The sequence below is a fragment of the Archocentrus centrarchus genome, chromosome 6 (assembly GCF_007364275.1).
Source record: "Archocentrus centrarchus isolate MPI-CPG fArcCen1 chromosome 6, fArcCen1, whole genome shotgun sequence".
Lineage (NCBI taxonomy): Eukaryota > Metazoa > Chordata > Actinopteri > Cichliformes > Cichlidae > Archocentrus > Archocentrus centrarchus.
In genome coordinates this window covers 13,660,635-13,684,846 of record NC_044351.1, presented here as the reverse complement: position 1 = coordinate 13,684,846, position 24,212 = coordinate 13,660,635, and the positions used below count along the sequence as shown (strand labels likewise).

At 41.7% G+C, this 24,212-nt stretch overlaps 1 protein-coding gene across 3 annotated transcripts in view; it reads left to right on the top strand.

Annotated features, from left to right (window-relative positions):
- Positions 1–24,212, top strand: part of LOC115781868 (DENN domain-containing protein 2A) — a 34,961-nt gene that overhangs the window by 4,174 nt on the left and 6,575 nt on the right. For 2 of the 3 annotated variants that reach the window (XM_030731769.1, XM_030731770.1), the window contains exons 2-13: positions 10,263–10,349; positions 14,585–15,622; positions 16,888–17,015; positions 18,349–18,461; positions 18,551–18,751; positions 18,945–19,038; positions 20,033–20,083; positions 20,219–20,406; positions 20,834–20,943; positions 21,616–21,685; positions 21,952–22,029; positions 23,954–24,094. In XM_030731769.1, the coding sequence (XP_030587629.1) occupies positions 10,264–10,349; positions 14,585–15,622; positions 16,888–17,015; positions 18,349–18,461; positions 18,551–18,751; positions 18,945–19,038; positions 20,033–20,083; positions 20,219–20,406; positions 20,834–20,943; positions 21,616–21,685; positions 21,952–22,029; positions 23,954–24,094 (2,298 nt within the window). In that variant the 5' untranslated portion in view covers position 10,263. The remainder of the gene's footprint in view (positions 1–10,262; positions 10,350–14,584; positions 15,623–16,887; positions 17,016–18,348; positions 18,462–18,550; positions 18,752–18,944; positions 19,039–20,032; positions 20,084–20,218; positions 20,407–20,833; positions 20,944–21,615; positions 21,686–21,951; positions 22,030–23,953; positions 24,095–24,212) is intronic. The other variant, XM_030731772.1, reaches the window with a different exon arrangement.

Below are 24,212 nucleotides of genomic sequence, written 5' to 3'. Positions count from 1 at the left end.
ATCAAAAAACCCTTTGTCCCCTTCTCTCGCACACACACACACACATGCATACACAGATGCAAGAGTAATGCATACCATCTTAAACACCCGTAACCCTGTGTCAAACCAACACACATACATGCATATATTTCTGCACGGATAATGCATACCATCACACTGGATACTGGAGTCATTTATCCAGTTGGCAGTTTGCCGTGTATTTTTCAAATTCACCCATAACCTTGACACACACACATATATATGCACATTTTTCTCCAGTCTCTCGCTTGCAAGCTGTTGCTTTGTCTGGCGTCTTCACTTTTGTCAGTGTCTGAGTCGTATTAAAAAGAGGTCTGACCACAGCCAGAAGGAAAATGGTTGCTGCGACTCTAATTGGGACATTTAACAGGACATGGCAGACGGAATCTCTGTCCTGCTGCGTTGTTTACATAGACAATGGTACAGAATGTGAATCTCTAGCAAAGAGATTGGCACAGACAGAGGCAGCTACAGTTTGATGGCAGGTTGTTAGATGTGGCCTCGGAAAATCATCGTGGGGAAACCGAGTGTTGCCAGCCTAGTGTGGCTTTGTAACTTGTGCCCATTGGCGGTTGTGGCATAAACCCGAACACACACACACTCCACAACACACACAAACCCATGCAGAAAAAGAAGAGCAGGCAGATTCAAACAAAGACGTGAAAATCCAGACCTGAACATTTACAGACTCGTTGGTACAGCACATCTACAAATTCTGTACTTGAGTAGAAACATGCATTTACTTTTTGCCTAACATCCCTAACTTGGAAAGAAAAAAAAAAAAACAAAACAGCCCCTGTAGGCGGAGAAAGCTGCAGTCTGGAAAGGAATGTGTCCATCTGGGTTCAAAGTGTAATTATAATGTGGCTGTACACCTCATTGATTTAGGCTCAGGTTTCAATGTTATGATGAGCATTCCAAGCAAAATGGGAAAATGTTACTGCACACTTTGTTGCTTTGGTTATATGCAGTATTTGTGTGATGGAAAAGCCGACCGTAACCTTCAAAGGAGTTTTTCTCTTCTCTTCTCTTCTCTTCTCTCCTCTCCTCTCCTCTCCTCTCCTCTCCTCTCTTCTCTTCTCTTCTCTTCTCCTCTCCTCTCCTCTCCTCTCCTCTCCTCTCCTCTTGCAGACACGACAGAGAACGAGAAGAATGTTGTTTACCTGTCAGTTTAGGGATCTCCTCTATAATGACAATTAAAACAATACTTTATCTGGAGGTTCATCCAAGTGTAACAACTTAATGAGTAGATACTCCAGACACTCTGCAGACACAGAGAAACTTTGATCGTACCAAATCACATCCAAACACTGTCTTGTTAGGTAGAAGGGAAAGTAGTAGTTTTCTCTTTGTCTGTCTCCAGCGTAATTATGGTTTTCATAATGTAATTTGCTTTATATTATTTTATTGCAGTACAGTGTAAGGTTGTATTGGCTGAGCCCTGTGTTAATATTGCATAAGTCATTTGCAGTTCTTTATAAATATCTAGTTCAGGAATATCCAGCTAAAAAAAAAAAAATCCTGTAGGTTTTTGCATAAATTTCTTGTCAATTTTCTCAGTGATTCTGATATTATAAACCAGTAGTATAAATCAGTTGGATGAACACCTGGAAAATCCTTATTTATTAATGTATGGAAAAAATTGTGTGTCAGCAGCAAAGTCAACAACGATGTTCACAGAGTCCTGTTGAGTTTTGCACTGATTGCAATTTGTCCAGAGGTTCTTGAGGACGTGACGGTGGAAACGCACGTCTTTACATCAGTTTACTTTGGCTTGCTTCTGTGGTGCTAAACTCTCTCCGCCATTATGCACAGTTTTTCATCCACTGGCGCTCTCGGCCCAGGCTCGCAGTTGTCGGTCAAGGGGGTGTGCGGAGGTCAAAAACGTCAGCTCTGACTCTGGAGTTTACACTCCGGAAGAGCACTTTCCCAAGCTCTCGCCTTTTTCAGCTCCCCCGGGGATTGGCGGTGAATTACAAAAATCTGTTTCTGTGCAGGCATGCAGAGGAGCAGGGGAGCAGGGGAGCAGGGGATGGGACGAGGGAGCTCTGGTGGGAATTCTCAAGTGGAACCCTTAAAATATGAACCAGTGAAAAAAACAGGAAGGAGAGAGCGAGAGGAGAGGATTTTGACATTAGAGCTCAGCTCAGAGACTGCGGCTTGGAGGAGAAATTTGATCTGGGGCCCAGAGAATAATGTTAGTGTGCTGAAGAAGCCAGGTTATTGTTGAAAGGATTGTAAGTCCACTCGCTGCAGCACACTCACTCTGGCTGAAGCTTTCTCAGAGAGGAAAGGTTTTGCCATTAGGCTCAAGAAAACCCACATTGTGTGTCAGCACAGTGTAATATCAGATGGCTGTAAATGCTGCTTACTGTTGGAAGTATTTTCTCCATATGAATTATGGCGTATAAAGTGACGCTTTCTCACATGTCCGCCCTTTGGGTGCTGTTGATAGCAGAGACAGGTTTCAGGTGTCATGCCGTGGGGCTGTCTACATCTCTTCTTGGTAAAACACAGACATGTGTGTGAGAGGTGCCTCTATCAACTGGCATATTACTTGTGGGTGCTATGAAATGACCTCATCTACTGAAATTCATCACTATCTGTCAAATAGAAACTCTCATTGCCTTTTGTTGGGAGAGATTCCTGTCAAAGACCTGACTTATTTACTGTCAGTGATAATTATATGAGCTGCAACCACATTGCTCCAACCACAGGTGCTCCTAGGCCGAGGTCTTGAATGTTTTTAGTTTTAAATGGGTTTTGTGACTTTTCACATTCAGAATTGACCAGCTGATGATTGTGAATAAAACTTAGAAAGAAGTTAGAGTCTTGTGGCTTTGTAACGGTATACAGTCAGCAGCCGGGTCAAGTTGATGGGGCTGTCTACATCTCGGGTCAAGTTGATGCTGAAATATTTCATAAGCTTTCATAAGCAAACTTTGGTTTGCTGGCAGTGCTAGAAGAGGGGATCATTGATGTCATATACCTTAATATCTTAATATAAACTAGCAATTATCTTAGTCATCCATTCAGCAGTTACTGTTATTGTATGTGTCCACCTGATTTAAACAAATTTTTAACCCCATGCTTGCAGTGGGGTTAAAATCCTGATGTTAGGAAAGCTCACAGTCAGTCTTTGAAGGCATTCACAGTGATGCATTTGGTACAGATTCTGTCAAAAAATCCGAGTACTTTTCTGTAAGCATGTTAAGACCTTCAATAACACTAAGTTCTTCCTGAAGTGCTGTTTCATCTGTAAAGATACCCAGTGTTGGTTTTTGGACTTGACAGGGCCAATGTTCTGGGGTAATGTAGGCCAAAGTGAGAGCTGAAAATGGGCCTTGGGATAAGTTGGCAAGATCTTTGGTCCTTGTAGCCAGCAGGGTAATTGGGAGCAGACTGGCGATGAGTCAGGAGCTGTGCTGATGGGAGCTTTCTGTCAGTGGACAGGAGGGGCTGACATGTTCATGGGAGGGATTTGGAGGAGAGATGCTCCACCTCTGCAATGAGACGAAACATGACACGCTCTCCCAGATGGGGGGATAGGGAGAGATTTGTTTTCTATGCCTCCAAGTCAAACTCATCCTCCTCCTTTTCTTTTTGGTTTCTTCTCATTGAAATAATATTTTGTATTCCTTTGTCCATGAAGCTTCCTTTCACCAATGGAGCTAGTTAATACCTCATAGGAGCCTCACTGTTGCTGATTAGTAAAATCCATTGTTAAGATGGAGGAAATCCTTCAGTTTTCAGTTTTCCACTGGGGTCAGTTGAGTTTTCAAAAGAAAGGCTCTTCTCCACTCAAAGGATCAACTTGATTTGCAGCTTTTCTCTGGCCAACAGCGTTTAAAGGCTTCTCCCCCAAAGTTAATTTCACAAAAGGGTTCATCACATTTAGGCCTTTAGTGTACGACTGCCCTGCATGACACACCGCTTGAAGTCAGTTGAATGTAAAAATGGAAACTACAACCTCTAAAGGAGTTTAAGGCCTGAGATTAATCATTTATAAACTCTTGACAGGTGGAGATCAAGGGTGAAGGACTTTCAGAAGGATTTTGCTGAGTTTGTGTCGAGTTTTCCTTCTGCTAGTTGCCATTTTGACCTTGTGGTAGTCAGAGTTGTCCCATTTATCAAAAGCAAACTCAAGTTCTTACTGTATGGGGCAAATTTGTAAGCAAAAACACTTCATGCGGAAAAGCCTGCTGACTTCATTTCAGGAGCTTAGTCTTACTTCAGCTTCCTGCAAGCTGAATCACATTTCCTATCTGTTTGTGCATACAAAGACAAACAAGTAAATAGCCATTCATTTGACACATAAAAAGCCTCACAAATGGTGTTACATTCTGTCTGGTTGTGCCTTTGCGCCATAATTACACCCACAGTGGCTTTCTTTGTCATCCCAGTCATAATTAAGATTTGTTGACATTTTCTGAGGTAATATTTTGGTCCATACTTCCAGCTCCCAGCGGGATAGACTCTAGACACCAGTCAAAAGGAGTCTCTGTTATAAATGACAACCACAATAACAAGAAACACTATATATGTGGCATTAGAAATATAACAATGGATACAATGGTATATTTAGAATGCACTGATAAGCAAAAAAACATGCAGGGAGAAATTAATTGTTTATGGTATCCCCCTACAGTTCCTGTCTGGTTCTGAGGCTAACCCACTTTCAATGCAGTCTCACGTCCATCCTCCTCTTACAATGGAGGGTGAGGGTGGGAGTGGAGGGGCAAGGGGAGACAACACAGCGGGGCAGGGGGACTTCAATGGGTTTGGACAGCACACTGTGTGTGTGTGTGTGTGTGTGTGTGTGTGTGTGTGTGTGTGTGTGTGTGTGTGTGTGTGTGTGTGTGTGTGTGTGTGAGTGTGAGTGGCCACCTTTCAGGCTTGTAACACGTTTTCTGTGCATGGGGAAATACTGTACATGGACACACATAGTCATAGAGTCAGTCTGTCTGGATTTAGTCCAAGGCCTTGCTATGAAATCAGCTTGGGAAAGCAGCAGGGGCCCTGGACAGGACACAAAGACTAAAACAGAGAGAGGGAGACTGCAGAGTTGCGATAAAATTCCATTCTTTATTTGCCAGACCATCTCCTCCTCTTACTCTCTATGCATTCTTTCCTTTACCATCAAACCTATCTTTTCTACTTCTTGAGGAACCAGGCACAACCTTTCCAAGCCCTACTAGGTCAAGGTAGTATTCCAGTCACTGTGAATTCCTAATATACCTTCAAACCAAATGCTTCATGTTAGACATGTTAGATTTGACAACCTTACTGTGCTCACAATAAATTGGCTGTGCATGATTTCTGCTTTCCGTATGAAAGAGAGCGGGCAAAGGATTCAAACCCCTTCCTTTCTTTCCTTTACTCCTTCCTCTGCATCGTACTTTTCTCCCCGCAACTTTAAGACTAAGTGGGAATGAAAGAGAGGTAATGAAAGGGAGAAATAAAAATCTGAAGGACGGGTAGGAAAAAAAAAAAAAAACAGCCAAGTTTGCCATTCCAGAAAAACCTGGCTAAATGTGCAGTGGTGTGTTAAATTGATTGCAGGCACAGCTTTGGCACATCGTATACTGAACCACATCTTGTAAGGGATACGGTCCCCAGCTCAGCCTCGGTGCAGAAAGAAACAGAAGAAAATAAGTGATCTTTTCTTCTTAACATAATAATTCACATTTTGAGCAAGGAAGTGTTACATAAAACCCAACTCAAATAGTTCAGAGATATCCACCCGTGGTTACTTTCCTATATGTGAGCTCTGAGTGACTTTGGCCTTTTTAGGCCTTTTTAAAATGACAGAGAGGAAGGAACAAGTTTGGGGAAGAACAAGTGAGGAATGATGATGTCATGGTGTTAGCTGTTCCTGCAGGGCTGGACAGAGAGATGGAGAGGAGGATGAAATCTTTATGAGAAGCAGCTGTTGAGAGGAGGCAGACCGGGAGGCCTCCAGAGCTTGATAACATTAGCCAGCCCACAGCTTGCTGACAGCAACCCAAAGGTCTGATAAAGCAGAGAGTCAAACACTGACAGCACCATCTGCATATAGTGTGATAAAGGTAATTTTATTCCAGTGGCAACATTTTCTCACATAATCACCGAACATCAACACCTGAGATAATATTTGGAGCCTAAGCATAAAAATAATCTTCTACCAAGTTAGAAAAGTGAAAAGCAGGCTGGCAACATCACTGTCTGAATTGGTAAAGTCTATATTTGCACTTCACAGCAAAGAAGACTAGGTCATCTGCTCTGTGACATAGCTTAAGGGCCAGCGTGCCCTTGTGTGGAAAATTTGGTGTGTGTGTGTGAGTGTGTGCGCATCAACAAATTGCCATCAAATGAGTCCAGGCAGAGTCTGTGACCTAACCTCTGTGAATCTGTGAATCGGGGTCGGCTATGAAAGCACTGCTGAGTGTCCAGCTGAGTCATTTTTGTGCTTGCTAACATACAACATTTTAAGCTCATTGTGACCCATTCTGTGGAAATAAGAGCTCAACTACAAGGACCCCAGGCCTGTAAGCCGGTGGGAATAGAGTTGGATACCTTGGAAAGTGTGATGTGGAAATTCATTTAAATTCTTAGATTTGCAAAACGGCGTCTGAACAGAGCACAAGACTTTGGGAACAATGTCTCCAAAATGGAGATGTTTAGCCACATTTTGCACAAACCAAACAGAGCATATCAGCACAAACAGCCCAAGCACAGCGGTGGAGGGGTGATAATATGGGCTTGTTTTGCAGCCACAGGACCTGGGCACAATGTAGTCATTGAGTCGACCATGAACCCCTCTGTCCAGTAAAGTGTTCTAGAGCCAAAGTCAAATATCAACATCTGTCTAACAGCTAAAACTTGGCCCACATTGAGGCATACAGTAGGACAATGATTCCCAAGCACAGCAGCAAATTTATAAGAGAATGACTCAAAAAGACAAGAATCGAGGTGCTGCAATGATGCAGTCAAAGACCTCTACCTGAATGAAATGCTGTGGCAGGACCTTAAGAGAGCTGTGCATAAAAGAATTCCCTGTCTCATATTTACCATTCACCAGCATATTTAAAGTATGTTTTTAGAATAGGTGCTGGCGGTCAGTAGCTAAGTAGATATTTGTATCACACCAGCACAACACCATGTTTCAAGCCATTTAGCACAAATAAACAACATCCCTCTCTCAGTGGTATATTTTTGGTATGTTTATATGAATCTGTCCATGTCCAGATACCCAGTGCCCATCTGCTGATAGAAATCTCCCACGGGGTTTGTTATGCAACTGATGCTTGGCTCTGATGCCCTGCCTGTGACACCAGCTGCTGTTATCTTTTAAAGGTTTAAAGGTATTTAGGGCTGTGTGCTGTTCAGCAACCGCTCTTTTCATCAGAGTCCATGACCAGTGTGAAATGTGATGCTTTTTATCTTGAGTTCATTGGGTGAATAATGTAGATATTAAAATCAGCAATAGAGTCAAACACATGACAGAATGTAGCAGACGTGCCTTTTTTTTATTTTTTACAAGACTTGTAAAGTTGTATTTGTGTAAATATCAAGCATAATTTTCATAAACCTCCATAAAATCATCTCCATTCCAAGCAACTCCCCCCCCCCTGCCATGTCATCCACACAGCTGCAGATGAACAATACCACTTCCATTTCCGCTGCCCCACATCACAGGACAGAGGCTGAAAGGGGCGGGGCAGGTAGAGGTCTTTTGGGTCGCAGTTTCCCGTGATGTTTTTATTGGTCTTACCTCAACCTCTCCATTGTTATGGCAGCCATCTTTTTCTAGGGGTCAGTGTTAACAATGACTGCGAATAGCCGCAGGAGACAAAAAGCCTTAGCACCCTCCCAAAAAAAGTTTCCTCAGTAACCGAATGTTGTGAGACTGGCAATGCTGTCAAATTTACTGCTTTTACAAGCTGAGAACACAGTGCTGCTTGTCAGGTTCAGGCAAGTGCTGGGAAGCGCTGTCATGCCTGTATCAGGCAAATTGGGGATATATTTGAATCCAGTAAGGCAGAATTGTGTGAAAATACCAGATTACCTTTTAAGGGCACTCAAATTTCCACTGAGAATTTTGGCCTTGGAGCTCCCAACAATGAAGCGGGACAGCCTAAAAGCATGCACTGTTTTCTCAGTGCAACAGTATACTCATATTTTTCTTTGCAATATCCACTTTCCTCTTTGGGTTTGACAACCCCTGTCTCTCCAGCCACCACACCACTACTCTCCTCTCTTCCTGTGTTCCGTCTTTCCTCTCCCTGGTGACATGCAACACCCTTTTCTAACGCAGAAAAAATTAAATTGTAAAAGTTTTACGGTTTAATTATGGTGAAAGTAGAAAACTATGTGCAGGCTTTATGCTTCCCCTTGCCCAGCCCCCTTTTGCACGCAGGATTTCAGTTCTTCATTTCTTTGTTAGGTTTTAGTAAGAAGAAAATAATCAGGTGGGGGAGGAAGAAAAAAAAAATCACTTGATGTTTCTCCTCAAACATGTGACCCCCGCTTGGCTCACAGCTGAAAATAATTTGGGCCTACAGGCCAGTGGATGGCTGACGCAAACCTCCCTCCTCCTCCTTTCTTATCTCTGGGGGCTAGGCCTCAGACTGATGGGAAGCTGAACACAAAAGAATGAATGGCTTGAGCTGTGAGCTAAAGCTAGAAGCTAAAAAGGATGACATATTGTTCTTGTGGTCAGCTTCTTATCAGACAAGACCACAACTCTCCCTTACAGTCCATTTGTTCTTTTATTCTGAGAGAGGAAAACACTGGACCCTGTGGGCTAATTATGCTGTTAGCTCAGGAAATAGTTCAGCTGTTTTTTTTGTTTTTGTTTTTTTTTTTTTTTCTTTTGTCTTTTTGACTTTTTTTTGGACTTTTCTCCCTCGCTGCCAGTTAGGACAACAATTTGTGGAATTTGGGTGAATTTGGCTTATGTAGCCCTCGGAGAGGGAGAGCTGGACCGGGCAGTGCTCAGGAAATGTTTAACGGCCTGCAAATACCTCTAAGTATCTCAGCACATGTGGTAGAAGTCAAACACATAAATCCACGTGTGGGCCTGGCATATGGACTCTTTGGCAGGATGTAGAGGTCTATGTAGGTGTGTTTTCATATGAGGTTTTGTGTTTGGGTATGCAGCAGGGTGGCAGTGCATGTATTAGTGTCTCTGTGAATTTATGGTAGAATAAAAGCATGACTGCAGCAGGATTTGGCCCTGACCTATCCATCTTTTTCTGCATTTACTGCTACTTGCCAGAAGCAGGGGCCAGGGCCTGTTTCTTCATACCACCCCTCCACCAGTGTTTATAGGTCAAGCCATGAGCACTGTGCACCAGTGGCTCCAGTTAAGTGTTACATATAGATGGCCCAAGTGGATCTGGTTTCATTATAGTCTGACAAATAGATCCAGTAATAATTTAAAACTGAGCATGTCCCCTCACACTCGCCTTGGCACTACTTGTCTGTAACAAAGGACAGAGGGAAATGTGTGGCTGGAAGATAGACAACAAATTAAGGGAGCTATTTTCTGGAGTGAAAGGAGAATTTGCAGCGAGGTTCAGAAGTGCAAAAACAAGATGTGTGTGCAGTACAGCACCAGAAATCTGATCTGGCAAGTGCAAAATGGCAGAACACTGAGGATAGCCTAAAAAGTTGAGTGCTCCTCTGTTGCCACCACCGATATAATCCTAATGGATCTTAATTGTATTACAGTGTGGGTTTTTTTTTTTTGTTGTACTTTCCATGTGTTTTTCCATAATGCCACATGGCTAATTAGAACCTAATATGCCTTTTGGCTGCTCAGGGTTTTTTCAGCTCTATTCTCCAATTACTGGCCAAATGGGGAATGGTAGTTTGGTGGGATGCCATGCAGTCTGTGAGGTCCGCTTCTCTGCAACTCTCTTCAGAAATTAGTTTTAAAAACCATACGAATGAGAGGTTTGTTTGAGCCATTTGGTAGTTTACTTTAACATACCACTCCCTAAGGGAGTCCTAGGGAGGTGCATCTTCTTTTCGCTCAATCCTCGTTCATCTGTCTATATGTCTGCCTGTGTATGTGTGTGAATACTGAAATATTTTAGCAGAAAAAACACCAGCTGAAATATTTTCAGCTATATTCAGTTTTCTTTGCAACTTTGTGACCTATAAGCTGAAATATAATCATGTTTTTTTTGTATTCACATGCTTTTCCTTTTTATGCCTAACCTGACTGACTGTCTCTTTATTTTTACCTGTCTTCCCAGGATGCCAGCTGCTAGCACCATGACTGGTGGGAGGGCCCTGCTGCTCTGCGCAAACACTGACAACTGTATCTATCAATCAGTCAACGGGTGGGTGCCTCACAGGCTAATGAAATAGTTTGTTTCTTCTATAATAAATATCTAATTCTAACATGTCAGTGCTGATGCCAGTATTACATTGGTTTTGTCCTCCTAAACAGGGACTTTTACCCCTATATAATATGTGATCTGTATATGTAGTCTAAATTATTTATGTTTACACACAGTAACAGAATTATTTCAGAAAAAAACTAAAATGATCAGGGTCAGTATTTTATTGAGTCTTAGCACAAATCATTGCCAACTTTGTCATGCTGAAAGCTTGTAAACTCAAGTTAAAATGAGGGTTAACTTCCAATTTACACACTCCAATGATTTAGCCAAGTCAGGTGTGTGCATGTCACAACTCAGTGAATACGGTCCCCACACTGAAACATGGTGGTGGGAGTATTATGCTGTGGGGATGCTTCGTCAAGGTGGAAGGAATCATGAAGGAAGATAAGTGAAGATTTTGAAAGAAAATCTCAAGCAGTCAGGAGCAAAACTGGGTCTGGGTCGTCCTTTTGTCTTCCAACACAACAACGACCCAAAACCTACATACAACATACCTGGTGAAGAACTGCTTCCAGAAGACCAAACTGAACGTTATTGAGTGGCCTGACTTGAATCCCATTGAAAATCTGTGGGGTGAACTGAAGGTCCATGTCAGAAGATCAACAAATCTGCAGGAGCTTGAGAGATCCGCCAAAGAAGAACGGGTTGGGATTGCTCAAGAGACGTATGTGAGACTTACAGAAAATCCCAACAACTGCAGGCTGTTATCCACCAAAAAGGATACACAATTGACTGTTAGCATCAGGAGGGCTAATTATTTTGACCCTGGAAGTTTTTGTGAAGTAATTTAGTTTCATCCAAAAGCATCCAAAATAAAACTAGGATGTTTGGAAAAGCTGTGTAAAAATTCCTTGCTCTGGTTAACAGCACTTGGGAAAAATTAGGTTTTTCAAAGAGGGACTAAGAATTCTGTTTTCATCTGTTTACCTAAGTGCTTTTATCTAACACTCAGACATGGTTGCGTTGGGGGAAATTCATTGGGGGGTGTAACAACTTGCCCAAGGATATTTTGACACGTGGACTGGAGGAGGCCACCGACCTTCCGACCCATAGACGACCTGCTCTGCCACCTGAGCCACAGCCACCCCCAGTAAATAAGACCGGGGTTAATGCCAGTAGTGGAACTTTTAAGAAATGCTCCTATAGCCAGCAGAAGGCTCTGAAGTAGCCTTAAACGAGGAGGAGACGCCCCTTTTCATTAAGGTCAGCAGTATGACAATAGCAGGGAAGGGGAGCAGACAGGGCAGGGGTTGCCATCTGGCATCTTGATACTATTACTGCCCCCCTGCTGCCACTGTCTGATGCCTCTGTGACCACTCTCTAAAACGCCTTCTGCTTACAGCATTCATTAGAAGTATTTAAATTTAATGAAAGGAGTTTTTGTTTGTTTGTGCCAATAGGAGTGGAAGATTTTGATATTTGTTGTTTTGAGGGTCTGCCATGTCAGCTACAGTTGCTCCAAAGGTGCAGACATTTCTCTTAGGGGAAAGTCCAAAGTTGATGAACAGGAATGTTTTTGTCAATTTCTTATCTGCTGGTCCTGCAATAGCTGAGCAGCTCTGAGTTGTTTTTGCGTCCCTCTCACCTCCTTCCACCCCCCTGTGGCGCACGTCTCCAACCGTCAGTGTCCTTGGATGATAGACAACGTGCATTTTTAAATATCTGCTTTATTAAAAGAAAAACACTACAGATTTGTTTAATAACACTTTATATTGAGGCCCACGTGTTAAATGGAATTTCAGTGTATTTTATTTGAAATGACAATGCAATTATATTTACCTACAAATACTTAAAGGTAGGTACATTAGAATAAGAGGGTAACAAGTCAGGTTTTTATAGGAAACAAAGAAATAATTATACTGTAAGTAAAAAGTAGTGTGTAAGTAATTTTACGCAAAGCATGAGTAATTTTAAGTAGTAATTTCATGATCATTTTGCAGAAGAACTAACAATATTTTCCCATCTACATCATAAGTGTGCTTTCGGGGCACGGGACGTATTATGGAGTGGATTACTCTTGCCTTTTTACAGCTTTAGTTTTTTTTTTTTTTTACATATTTATTTACTATTCATTATGTTGATGTGCACAGTGGATGTTCTATTATTCAGTCGTCATTCTATTTTACCAAAATATTCTCCCTTACAAGAAAAGGTCACATGCCTATGTGACCTTATAAGATAGAGAAATATTGTTTATTTTTCCACAAAATTACACAGAAATTACTTATGCAATACTTAAAATTACTTACAGTATTTTCTTTTTTCCTGTAATACATGAAAACCTACCTAAACTTACTTTGGCATAATTTAAAATTACTTACAGACTACCTAAATTTACTTAGAGTATAATTATTTCTTTGTTTCCTGTAACAAACTCACTTGTTACCCCCTTATTCTAGTGAACCTACCTTTAGCTATTTGTAGGTAAATCCAATTACATTCTTATTTCAAATAAAATACATTGAAATTCCATTTAATTACAGGGGAATTACACACTTAGTTGTGGGCCGTATTATAAAGTGTTACCAGTCTTTTTTTATCTTCTGCTTTGGCTCCACTTTTTCTATAATTCATCACTTGTCTCCTCTACCTACTCTGGCTCTTACTTGGCTTTTCTGTTTGACCTAGTTTTTCCCCTCTGTTGCTTCATGCTTAATAAAAGCTGTTACACCCCAGGAACGCAAAGAGAGAAAGCAAATGGGAGGGGGAGACAGACCACACTAATAAAACACAGCGCAATTTGGAAGAGAATTATTTAGTTTCCTCCGTGGTCATACTTACATCAAGTTTTGCCTGTTCTTTAATGGTCTCTGAGGAAACTTGAACACCCCCCCCCCCCCCCCCACCCAGCCCCCCAGAGATTTCCTCTAGATTGCATGACTGTTGGTTTTCACATCTAGCAATGTCATCAAAAGTCACCCAGCAAGGCCACATTTCCTCTGTTTGTTGGAAATTCAGTCATTTAATGAATAGGCTTTGGGCCAGAACAGAGTTTAGTGGGTCAGGAGTAGAAACGAAAAGATGCACGTCTACACTTAGCTCCCTCTCGTCATTTGTGCATGCTTGTATCGCCTCTCCAGAAATAGCTGTGTGTGTAGCTTGTAAACTTTGACCCTCAAACCCAGAGTTCAAACAGTCATGACCCAGTAATGTTCCAGGAGTGAATCACGGCTGAAACAGAGGCACCAAGCAGATGTTTGGGCTCTTTTAACAAGAATTCTTGTTTGGCCCATAAAACAAAGCTGTATTTGGGTGTAACTGTAAGTACTGGGGATTGTGTAGCCAATTTTAAGATCCTTTGCTATGTACAGTAAAGGACAGTTCTTTTAAAATGTTTGCACTATCAATTATTAGATTTGACAACAGTGCAATGTAATTGCTTCCAGTGTTATTTTATCTACATAGTTTTCACTGCTGCCTTACCAAGGACAGACTGCAGGTTTTGCTTTTTTTCTTTTGGTTTACTTTTGTTCCTTCCACGCAGTCTGGTTGCATCTTCTGATCTTATGTTCAAGCTTGCAGAAAAATAGATACTCTGAAAAAGCAGTAATGTCCTGATTCAGATGGACTAAACTTTTTTTGTGCCACATCAAATGCTTTAGATAGATCATAATCTACAGTAAGCAGAATGTTCAGATTCTTCTAGTTCTGTGTTGAGTTGAATTTCTAAAGTTTCAGTTCTTGTATCAAATTGCCCTGAATTGTGTTTTTTTAGGAGTCATTTATAAATAATTTTTGCTTCCTCATTGGCTTTTTGCTTAATGCAGTTTTGTTAAGATTACTATTAATGCATAATACAGTGCTGTTTTATTGTGTTTTCACATCTGCGGATGCACTAACAATGGTTGTAGAGTGAGGTCTCTTCTAATGGCGGGGCTTTAATTCCTCATCTTGCCATGTGCTGAAGTGTCATTGAGCAAGATACTGAACACAGACACTATGAGGTCAAGATTAAAAGATGCTATATGAATGCAGAGTTTACCAAGTGTTTTATTATTTTCCTTTTGGTTCTGCATTGTGTGTGCATTACATCGAATAATGACAGTTAATGAGGCTTAATTGTGTCCTGTAAGTCTGTGTGAACTGTATGGCAATAAAATGTTTCTTATTGTGATGTTTCTCCAGCATTTCATTTGTGTACATGTTCATTTTTCTGTATGTTTCTTTTCTAGGCTCCAGTGCTGTGGCTTGAAGCTTGGGGAGGCTCCATCAGCAGTGGTGCCCCAGCCCAAAGAGGTGTGTGGGTCACCAGTGGACAGAGACAGGAGGGACACTGCTGTGTCCACAAAGAGTCACCTCTCTCCTCTCCCCAGCCCAGGTCCTCCTGACTCCATGCTGGCTCACAGGAGAGCCACCACTCCCACATCTGACCCACGGGCTCCCAACATGGAAAACGGGCTGTGTGGTAAGCTGAACCACAGCAAGAGCCCAGCAGGAGCCAAAACCGCCAGCATCCGTGATAAGATATCCCAGTGGGAGGGCAAGAAGGAGTCTGCTCCAGTAGCTATTTCAGGGACATGTCCACTAAGTGCAACACAAAAGGAAGTTGAGACAGTGAGGAAAAAGGAATCCAAAACTACAGATGTCCACAGGACAGACAGCAAGAGGTTTGTCAGCTGGGATAGACAAGACTCAGGGAAGGAGAATGTTGGTAAGCTGGGGGATTCAAGACCTAAATCTCCAGAAGCTCCAGCAAACAAAGACAGAGAAGTAATGGTAGAGAGGGGGTTTCGGGCTTCTAAGCCAACAGAACAACCCCAAGACAAGAAAACTGTTTTAAATCATGTTAAGAAACTGGAGAAGGCAACAAAGGAGGTTCCTGACAGACCTTCACTGGCATTTCCAGGGAATTACTTCTGTCCTCCCTCAAAGGAAGAGCTGGAGGAAACAGAAAAGAGGGGCAGTGAGCCCATTTTTGGGACTTTTGACATGGCTCGACCTGGTGGCGTTCGGAGAAGGTGGGACGGAGATTCAGAGAATGTATACAATGAGCCAGGTGCGCCATCTATAAACCCTCTACCTAAACCTCAAAGAACCTTCCAGCACCACACACCGCCCACTACTCCAGCTTCAGGGCCTTGCTTGGGAAAGGGAAGAAGGAACCTGCCTCCTTTGCCATCCATTCCTCCCCCACCTTTACCCACGTGCCCCCCCCCACCAGGAGTTTGCAGGAGACCGTGGGCGGATAAATCCCGTGACAGTAGTAACAGGTAAGACACTGAAAAGAAACAAGGAAAAATCATTTAGATTCTCTGTCCTGCAGCAGAATCCCATCCTAGAATGTTAAACCTTTACTCAAGTTTAATAATATTCTAAAAAATATGGAAAAATAATGTTAACTCAGTCCATGCGTCGGGAAAGCTATGTTTTCAAAAAATGTAAGCAGAGAACTGGCTTAGCTGGTGCTAGCTAAACCCTTCCCCCATCACCACTAAACAAACACTGAAGTCCACAACATTTCCTACATCTGCTGTAAATCAGAATCACCGGTGACTTCATCCTTTTTCTAAATATCCCACAAAATGAGCTCATTGGTTGGATCTCAGGAATGCACACATCAATGCAACTAGTTCCTCCTTACAGAACTGTACTGGAAGAAGAGAGCAACATGAAGAGTGGTGCAAGTCATGTCAAAGAGCTAGGGGACCTTTTTCTTTTTCAAGAATTGCAGCTGTGGAAGAACAAAATGAGTTATATTAAAAGTGTAAAATCTGATTTTGAATCTGAAAAATAGTCTTTTGGCCATAAATAGTTAAGATGCCGCAGATGTTAGAGCTTTCGATTCTCGGTGGCACTTGAATTCAGATGGTTTCAATCAAATAAGCGGGACTCTCTATAGGGAAACCAGAAAAATGTGAACTCTGCAGTATTGAGCACATCTATTGTTCCCCTTTTCCAGTGGTCTGAATTCTTGTTTTGGAGCTCAGCTTGGATCCGTTACATTCCATACCATATGTGGAGGCCTCGTGTGTGCTCGAGTGTGCTGTGTCAAGCCCTTTGTTTGGTCAGACTGTCTCCCTCTCTAGTGTCCATTGCAGGGTGCATTTTCATATATATGCCTTCACCAGTTCCCAGCTCCACTTCATCCGATGCTCAGCAATGAAAACCACTTCAGTTATGCCCGTATTGGTTAAAACTCTGCTGATTTTGTCTGACTTTATTTTACATATCAGAAGCAATGCATATTATTGTGATTATACTATTGAATAATTATTCTATATGATCTAATTCAGTAATATCACACAGAAATACAGTGATTGCAAGACTTTTATGTCCTGTGGATCAAGTTGTGTTGATAAAGTGGCATCTTTCTTTAACTCTATGTGCATGTGGAAATATATGCAACCCTGGGTGTTATTGTGCACTTCAATGAGCTTCGGTCTTTGCAATGACGAAACACAGATGTGATGGTAACATCAGTGTTCACTTTAAGATAACAGTCAAAATTCCTACTTTGTGCTGCTCTGTCCACCAGGAAGTCCTATGAATTTGAGGATCTGCTACAGTCGTCTACAGAAAGCTGCCGGGTGGACTGGTATGCTCAATCCAGGCTGGGCTTAACACGCACTTTATCAGAGGAGAATGTCTATGAGGACATAATAGGTAAATGTTACATGCTATCTATGCAAATTCATAAATAGATTTAAATTTTCAAAAAGAAAAAATCAAAGTGTTTCATGTTGATGCTTTAATACTCTTGAGTTGCATTTCTCATAAAAGCATGTGTTATAGAGTTCACTGGCAGAGTTGATGAAGAGGGCAAAACGTCTTTGCTCTGCTGATTTTTTTTTTTTTTTTTTTTTAGTTTTAATTTAGAGCCAGGCTGCTCAGCTTTTATTAAAAATTATACATAGAAACTCAAACTACGTTCCTAACTTATTGTCTGCTATGTTATGCCAACCCCACCTAGAGCGTGTTTAATTTCATATCGTACAATAGTGGCGTTGTGTGAGGTTGTATTGTAGCCGAGGCTGGCTTTTGTGATCGTCAGGGCAGCAGGGGGCATGTGAATGGCTTAGAGCTATGGCGCAGTACTGGCTGTGGCTTCAGTGGGTCTTTGGTTTTCAGCTGACAGACTGGGATGTAATGCGGCTGTTTGCTGGCAACAATCAAATTAAGTTTCACTGCATCTGAGTGATGCCGGAGCTTATTTTAAACCTGTTTATAGCTTCCTCCTTTTGCATAGTAGTGTTAGTTAAAACTCACAGACATTGTTACCAACATCCCATGGGTAAAGCAGCTCAGACTAACTACATGTCTACTAACAAAACATCTCGAGGAGAGGCGGGAATATTGTTGTGGACAGTGATGAATGCTTGTGATGTCCTCAAAGTCTTGCCTTCCTCCACCCACAAACCTCTCATAAACACTTTGGACACATAGTCGGATGTCACTGTTTGCAGATGGAGAGGAAGGCAACTGTTGCCATCACATGTATTCAGTCTTATGCCTCCTTGATGGACATGAATAGCTGATAGCACACACAAAGAGATTAGTGTGACATTCTCTTCAGCAAGCAATGTGGAAAACAGCACACTGATCCCTTGTTTCCTCCCCCCGATTTTCCTGAGCGAGAAGGAGCGGGGAAGTGAACGTCCCTCTTTTATTTGCATACAAGTCACATCTGGTGGATGGATTGATAGAGCAGGGGAGAGAGACAGACAGACAGAGAGAGAGGCACAGGTTTTTGGAAAGCTACCCCAGTTCATATATGCAGAGGTTACGTTTAACTTTAGCCGTGCAAGCATCTTATCACAGTGAAATATGAGCTGCTTACGCATTTTGCTACTTGTAATAGCTCTCGGCACATCTGGCGTAGGAATCATCTGGCAAAACAAACGTGACTGATATGGAAAGAGTGCTTATCTGTGCTTTGGAAAGAGCACACTATTGTGCAACTTAGGGTGACATTAAAATATTTTTTGTTCTTCTAAAGATCCTCCATCCAAGGAGAACCCCTATGAAGATATTGAGCTGGAGAGAAGCTGTTTGGGAAGCAAATGCGTTTCACCTGCCTCTTCATCTCCTGTCCCCGACACAGCAACTAAAGTACATGAAGGCCAATAAATACAGTAATCAAGTAGATTAAACAGAGTCAGAAAAATACTAAAATTATGTTAATATCTGTCTGTCCCCAGCAGTTCTCCTCCAAGCCTGGCTTTTTCAGACAAAATTCAGAGCGACGCAGCTTCAAGGTTCCTGAGCTACGTAAGACCAACAGAGACACTGGCATCTCCTCACCTTCCCGTATCAGCCCCCCCTCCACACCCAGCAGCCCAGACGACACCCCTTGTCTCTCTGGGGACCCTTACAATCGCAGACGGAGGAAAGTCCCTAAGGTACAAAAGTCTGCCACACGCTCGCAGAACTCACGCTTTGTGATTTATGGTCGAGGAAGAAAATTTCTTGTGGTAGGAGTACCGAATGAAAGTACTCACTGACGCTGGATTGAAAGGCTCCTGGAAAGAGCCAGGCAGATTTTGTTTTAGTTTAAAGGGTTAAAGGCATTTTCTTTCTTCTCAACTCCTCCAGATGGTGCTGAAAATCAATGGCATCTTTGAGGCGCGGAGAGGGAAGAAACGGGTGAAGAAGGTATCTCAGTCTGCTGAGTCCAGCTCAGGGAGAGGTGAGCCTTCAAGTATAATAGCAGGTTACCAATAGGACTGTTTATCTCTGATTTAGTGAAAGAAAATCTAAACTTACTGTGTGCATATTTTTAATTTGTGAAATGTCCCGTCCAGTACTGCAGTGCTTCCATTGAGGAGGTTGCATTTTTCAAAGCAGAATTGAATGAATTCAATGATTTTCCAGCACCATTGTGTCATTTTTAGTACTCCTCATAAGAGAAACTAGTTTGGTAGTCCACTGAAATCAAAAAACACAGAAATCAGACCGCTCACAGACACAGTAAAGGACACTACCATGTAAGGCAAAGGCCCCATTCAGTACAGGTATAACTGTAGTGAGTGATTGATAAAACCAATACATTCTCATGCAAAGCTAATGGATTTAAATAACTTATTAAGAGGAAACATGTAAAGAATCTGGACTGAGAAACCTCACTAGGTAACTTTTGGTTCAAGTTTTTGGTTGCTTTTTCCCAGATTTTCCCAGACAACACTAGCTGAAGCTCACAGTGGGCTTGGCCATAGGAAACCCATGTGGGGCCCACATTAAAGTTTTATGTGCTTTTATAAAACTTTGGTCACCAGTAACTGTTTTCTGTTAAAATGATTATTTGGTCATGACTATAAAATTTGGCAAATTAAAAAAAAAAAATCTCACTCTGCTTTGATAATGATTCTCATCATTGTAATATATATACCCTTTTGTACAAACTAGAATTTTTTTTTTTCATAGTTGTAGTTTATTAATAGCTTATCTTTCTGTCATGCTGCAGACTTTGCAGTCTTGCCTCTAAATGTCCATAAGTAACATACGCTCTTTAAACATGCAGTATGTTGCAGAGGTCATTTTAAATTTGGGGTCTTTTAAGACTTTTCAGGGCCTTTAGCTCAAGTTAAAAAGAGTGCAAATATGTGATTTTCTGTGATTATTTGAATTCTTGTCACACTGTTTGCGTTTTTTTTTTACTCTATTTTCCTCTCTTTGGGTTTTAGTGACAGATGAGAACAGTGAGTCAGAAAGCGACACAGAGGAGAAACTAAAAGGTGAGAACCCAAAATAAATAGAAGGGATCTGCGTTGTTCAATCTATAATATAGATCTTTTTAAGTCATTTCCATTCACGTGTCTATGTTTGGATCACATGCATGCATGTAGATAAAATGTGTTTGTGTCCCTCAGCTCATAGCCAGCGGCTTGTGTCAGTCCAGTCCATGCTGAGGCAGACGGGGAGGTACCGGACCTTGGAGAGGGATTTGATGGAACTGCAGGAAAGGAAACTCTTTGAATATTTTATAGTCGTTGCGCTGCACAAGACCAAGGCTGGAGTTCCATACCTGCCGGAAGTCACGCAGCAGTTTCCTCTCAAGGTAGGACAGAAATGTTAGTGGAGCAAAACTAGAGAGACTGTAAATATTTTATGTAAGCGTCATAGTCATTGTCTGCTGTCTTACCTGACTAATATTTATAAGGCAACATGTCCACACCAGTCTTAACTAACACATAACAATCATCTGAGCAGTGATACTGCTTGAGGACTGGCTGAACTCAAACACTTGAACCACAAATTTGTTTTAAGTAGTTAATTTGTGACTCTGTGTATTTGCTCATCATGTGTCTGCTGTGCAGATGCCTGATTTTGTTTATCTCAGTCTTTTGACAACCAAAGTCAAAAGCTGTGTCTGCAAAGCATCTACAAAACATGAGGTCATAATGCTTGAATGGTGTTTCATAATCTGGCTGTTTTAAATATCTGCAATGTGTTTATTGTTGCGTGTTTTCTTGCTTGTCATCCAGCTTGAAAGGAGCTTTAAGTTCATGCGAGAGACTGAGGACCAGCTGAAGGTGATCCCGCAGTTTTGTTTCCCAGACGCCAAAGACTGGGCACCTGTCGACAATTTTCCCAGGTCAGTCCGAATCTGATTGCTGCCGTGCCTCACGAGCACAAAGTGAAAGGAAACTAAGCAGGGACGCAGGAATTTCCCAGTAGAGTGGTGACAGCTCAGCTGTTTTCCTTGCTAATATCCGCTTGGTTATGGAGAAGCTTAAAGTCCCAAAGAAAATGATGTAATTGCTTGTAAAGATTGGCTGTTCTGTCATGACCCACAAAGTACTGGAAATGAGTAATTTTTAGTGCCTTCGGGTGAAACGGTAGATTTTACCACCGCACACATGGCTTGTTATTACAGAATCGCCTCTCTTTGTTTGTGCTTAAACCAGCTGTATGACCCAGTACCGCCTGTCAATCTCCACATTGTTCTGAGAAGTGATGATTGTTTGCGGATGGGGATGGCTAATAATTATCTAGAGGCAGACGGCTGATGGGTGAGGGGCAGCCAAGCACAGTGCTGCACTGAACTGGCTGACACTCCCCTGTAAAGATGGTTAACACCTATCAGTGATTAGCTGCCAGGCAGTGCTGTGTGGGTGTTTTTCCAGAGTGACCCTGTCCTGAGGGCCCTCCTTGTTAAGTACAAAGTCAGGTTTTGGTAGTAAAAATCTAACTGAGTTCATTTTTTCTATGATTTTAAGATTGTTTCCAGCGTGTTTGAATTATCGTTCTCTTTTACATCCCTCAGTGAGACGTTCTCATTTGTACTGACTGGTGAAGATGGAAGCAGACGTTTCGGCTACTGCCGCCGTTTACTGGTACGCTCTTAAAAATGCTCCCGCTTATGGTCACACGTTTCTACTAATTCAAGTTTAATCAAGCTAATCCCTCATTTTAAATCTGTTCATTCAATGTCTTCTGCTTCTTTTGCCATTGTGACATATTTCTTGAATATGGTGAAAATATAATTCAGATTTTTTTTAAGGCTTTGGTTTGCTTCACTGCTCTAATCCTCTAGTTGTAAATTGGATGAGCAGTCTGGTGTTATGAAGTTGTCTGCCTCTTTCTTTCTGGCTGTTCACAGCCCAGTGGTAAAGGCCGAAGGCTCCCTGAAGTCTACTGCATCGTCAGCCGCCTGGGATGCTTTGACCTCTTCTCTAAGGTAGAGATACACAAGTGTACAAACTATGTTCACATCCATTGCTTGCATTCTATTGCATTACACTGCTGGGAACTGCATGTGTTACACAAACCCCACTTAAAAGTACCACCCTCAGTGCCCGCAGAACCCCACCCACCCTGTGCCCAGTCCGCTCTCTCCTGACTAAAGTGTAGCGACACATGTGAAATGCAGCTGATGTGGTTGCTTCAGTGGAAAAGCTCCCCTGTAATGAGCCTTAGATTTATCTACATGTTGAGCTGTGTAAATGTTTCGCAGCATACATATGCCATCGCTAAAGTTTGATTACTCAGGATACATACATAAGCATGGAAGGGTTTTCTAAATATCTTCCTCGTGTATTCGATCTGCTGTGCAAATGTTTAATTCAGCACAGATGTGCAGAGTGCGTTTGTAGAGGAGTACACATTATTGGTTCAGGGTGTTAGTTGGCCCATTCAAGCCAGAGCAGTATGAGCGAGTGACTGAAATCATTCAGTGCAGGAGTATTGGTGTGTGTCAGCTGGCAACATTTAAATTACTTAAAAAAAAAAGAATACAAAAAACTTTTAAGAAATTTTAAACTCCAGTAGTAAATATTTATGTTTACATATCAAACTTATATATCTCATACCATGATTTACTCATGAAAGTGGATTATGTTGCATGAGAAAAACATGAAAGTGGTTGCTTTGATGAGTAAATCATAACATGAGATAAAAGTCATATAAGACATACAAAACATAAATATTTGCTGCCACTTTTAAAAATTAGGATAGTACCCAAAACAACCTAATACTGTCTTTTGATTAGTGTGCACATATTTTGCATTTGTGCGTGCACTGTACACATCTCCTAATGAGAAGCATACTGCTGTGGAACCATAGCACAGAAGACTAAATCAACTTAGGAAGAACAGACAGTTTCACACTTGACACGGCATTTCATTTAGTCCGCGGCAACACACCAGCCAAGTATGAGGTAAATAGTAAGATGAGAAACTCACACAAAAGCAGACAATGACTTCTTCCTTTGTAGTTCAACTGGGCTATTAATATACATTACAGTCAGAATAAATATATTTGGGTTAACAACCATTATTTCAGTCAGAACCAATATAGTCAATATTTTCATTTGCAGTAATTCCCCTCTGTGGGACAATAAAGGCTGTTTCTTCTTCTTCTTCTTCTTCTCTATTTATATATTTCACATATCTGGAAAAGGCACATTGAGGGGAGAGCAGCAGCGAGATCCAGCGCAGATATTACATTAGTTAAGTAAGACTCAGCATGCAGGGATGTGGGTAGCAAAGCGGCTTGCACTTGAGCAGCAACCGTCAGCAGGCTATCGTGGCTTAAACGGCGTGTGCCGTATGGGATGTGATGTGGGCTGCCATTGCAGTCAGCTGATCTGGCAGGATTATGGCTGTGCTTCACGTTGTGGGCCTGCCTGAATTAATGATGTGCTTGATTATATTGAGTAATCTCTGTCTTGGTTCATTTTGGAATGGAAAAATGAATCTGATGCAGTTTTAACTGTTGGAAAGTCAACTTTGTCCTGGGAAACACAGTGAAAGGAATTCCATATGAATAAATAGGATACTAGAGAGTCAAGTCTGAATTTGGACCCTCTTATTATAATTTACCTACATTTTATATTTCATTTGATTACATTTTAGCATTTAACTCCATTTTCGGTCTTATAATTTGGCACACTCAAGTAAATGTTTGGATGGTAAGTTAGATTTGTAATACAGTATTCCCACAGTGTTGTATTGCCATTTTTTTAAGTACTGCGACTTACACAAACTTTGTAATTTATTGAAGATATTACATGTCGGCTGGGATTTCCAGTGCAAACAGACCAACATAATACCTGCAGATCGCTGGTGCTGAAATGAAAGAGTCTCCTTTTCTGCTTTTCACAGATTCTGGACGAGGTAGAAAAGAGGAGGGCTATCTCTCCTGCTCTGGTGCAACCTTTTATGAGAGGCATCATGGAGGCTCCCTTCCCTGCTCCAGGCAGAACTATCACAGTTAAAAACTTCCTACCTGGATCTGGGACAGAGGTGAGATGACTGCGGAGACTCAGACAAGCAGTCTCACATTAATATCTTTACATGTGTACTTGCAATATGTATCTAAGAGTCTTTTTGCGTGCCTTTCGCCTCGCTTTCTTTACTGCAG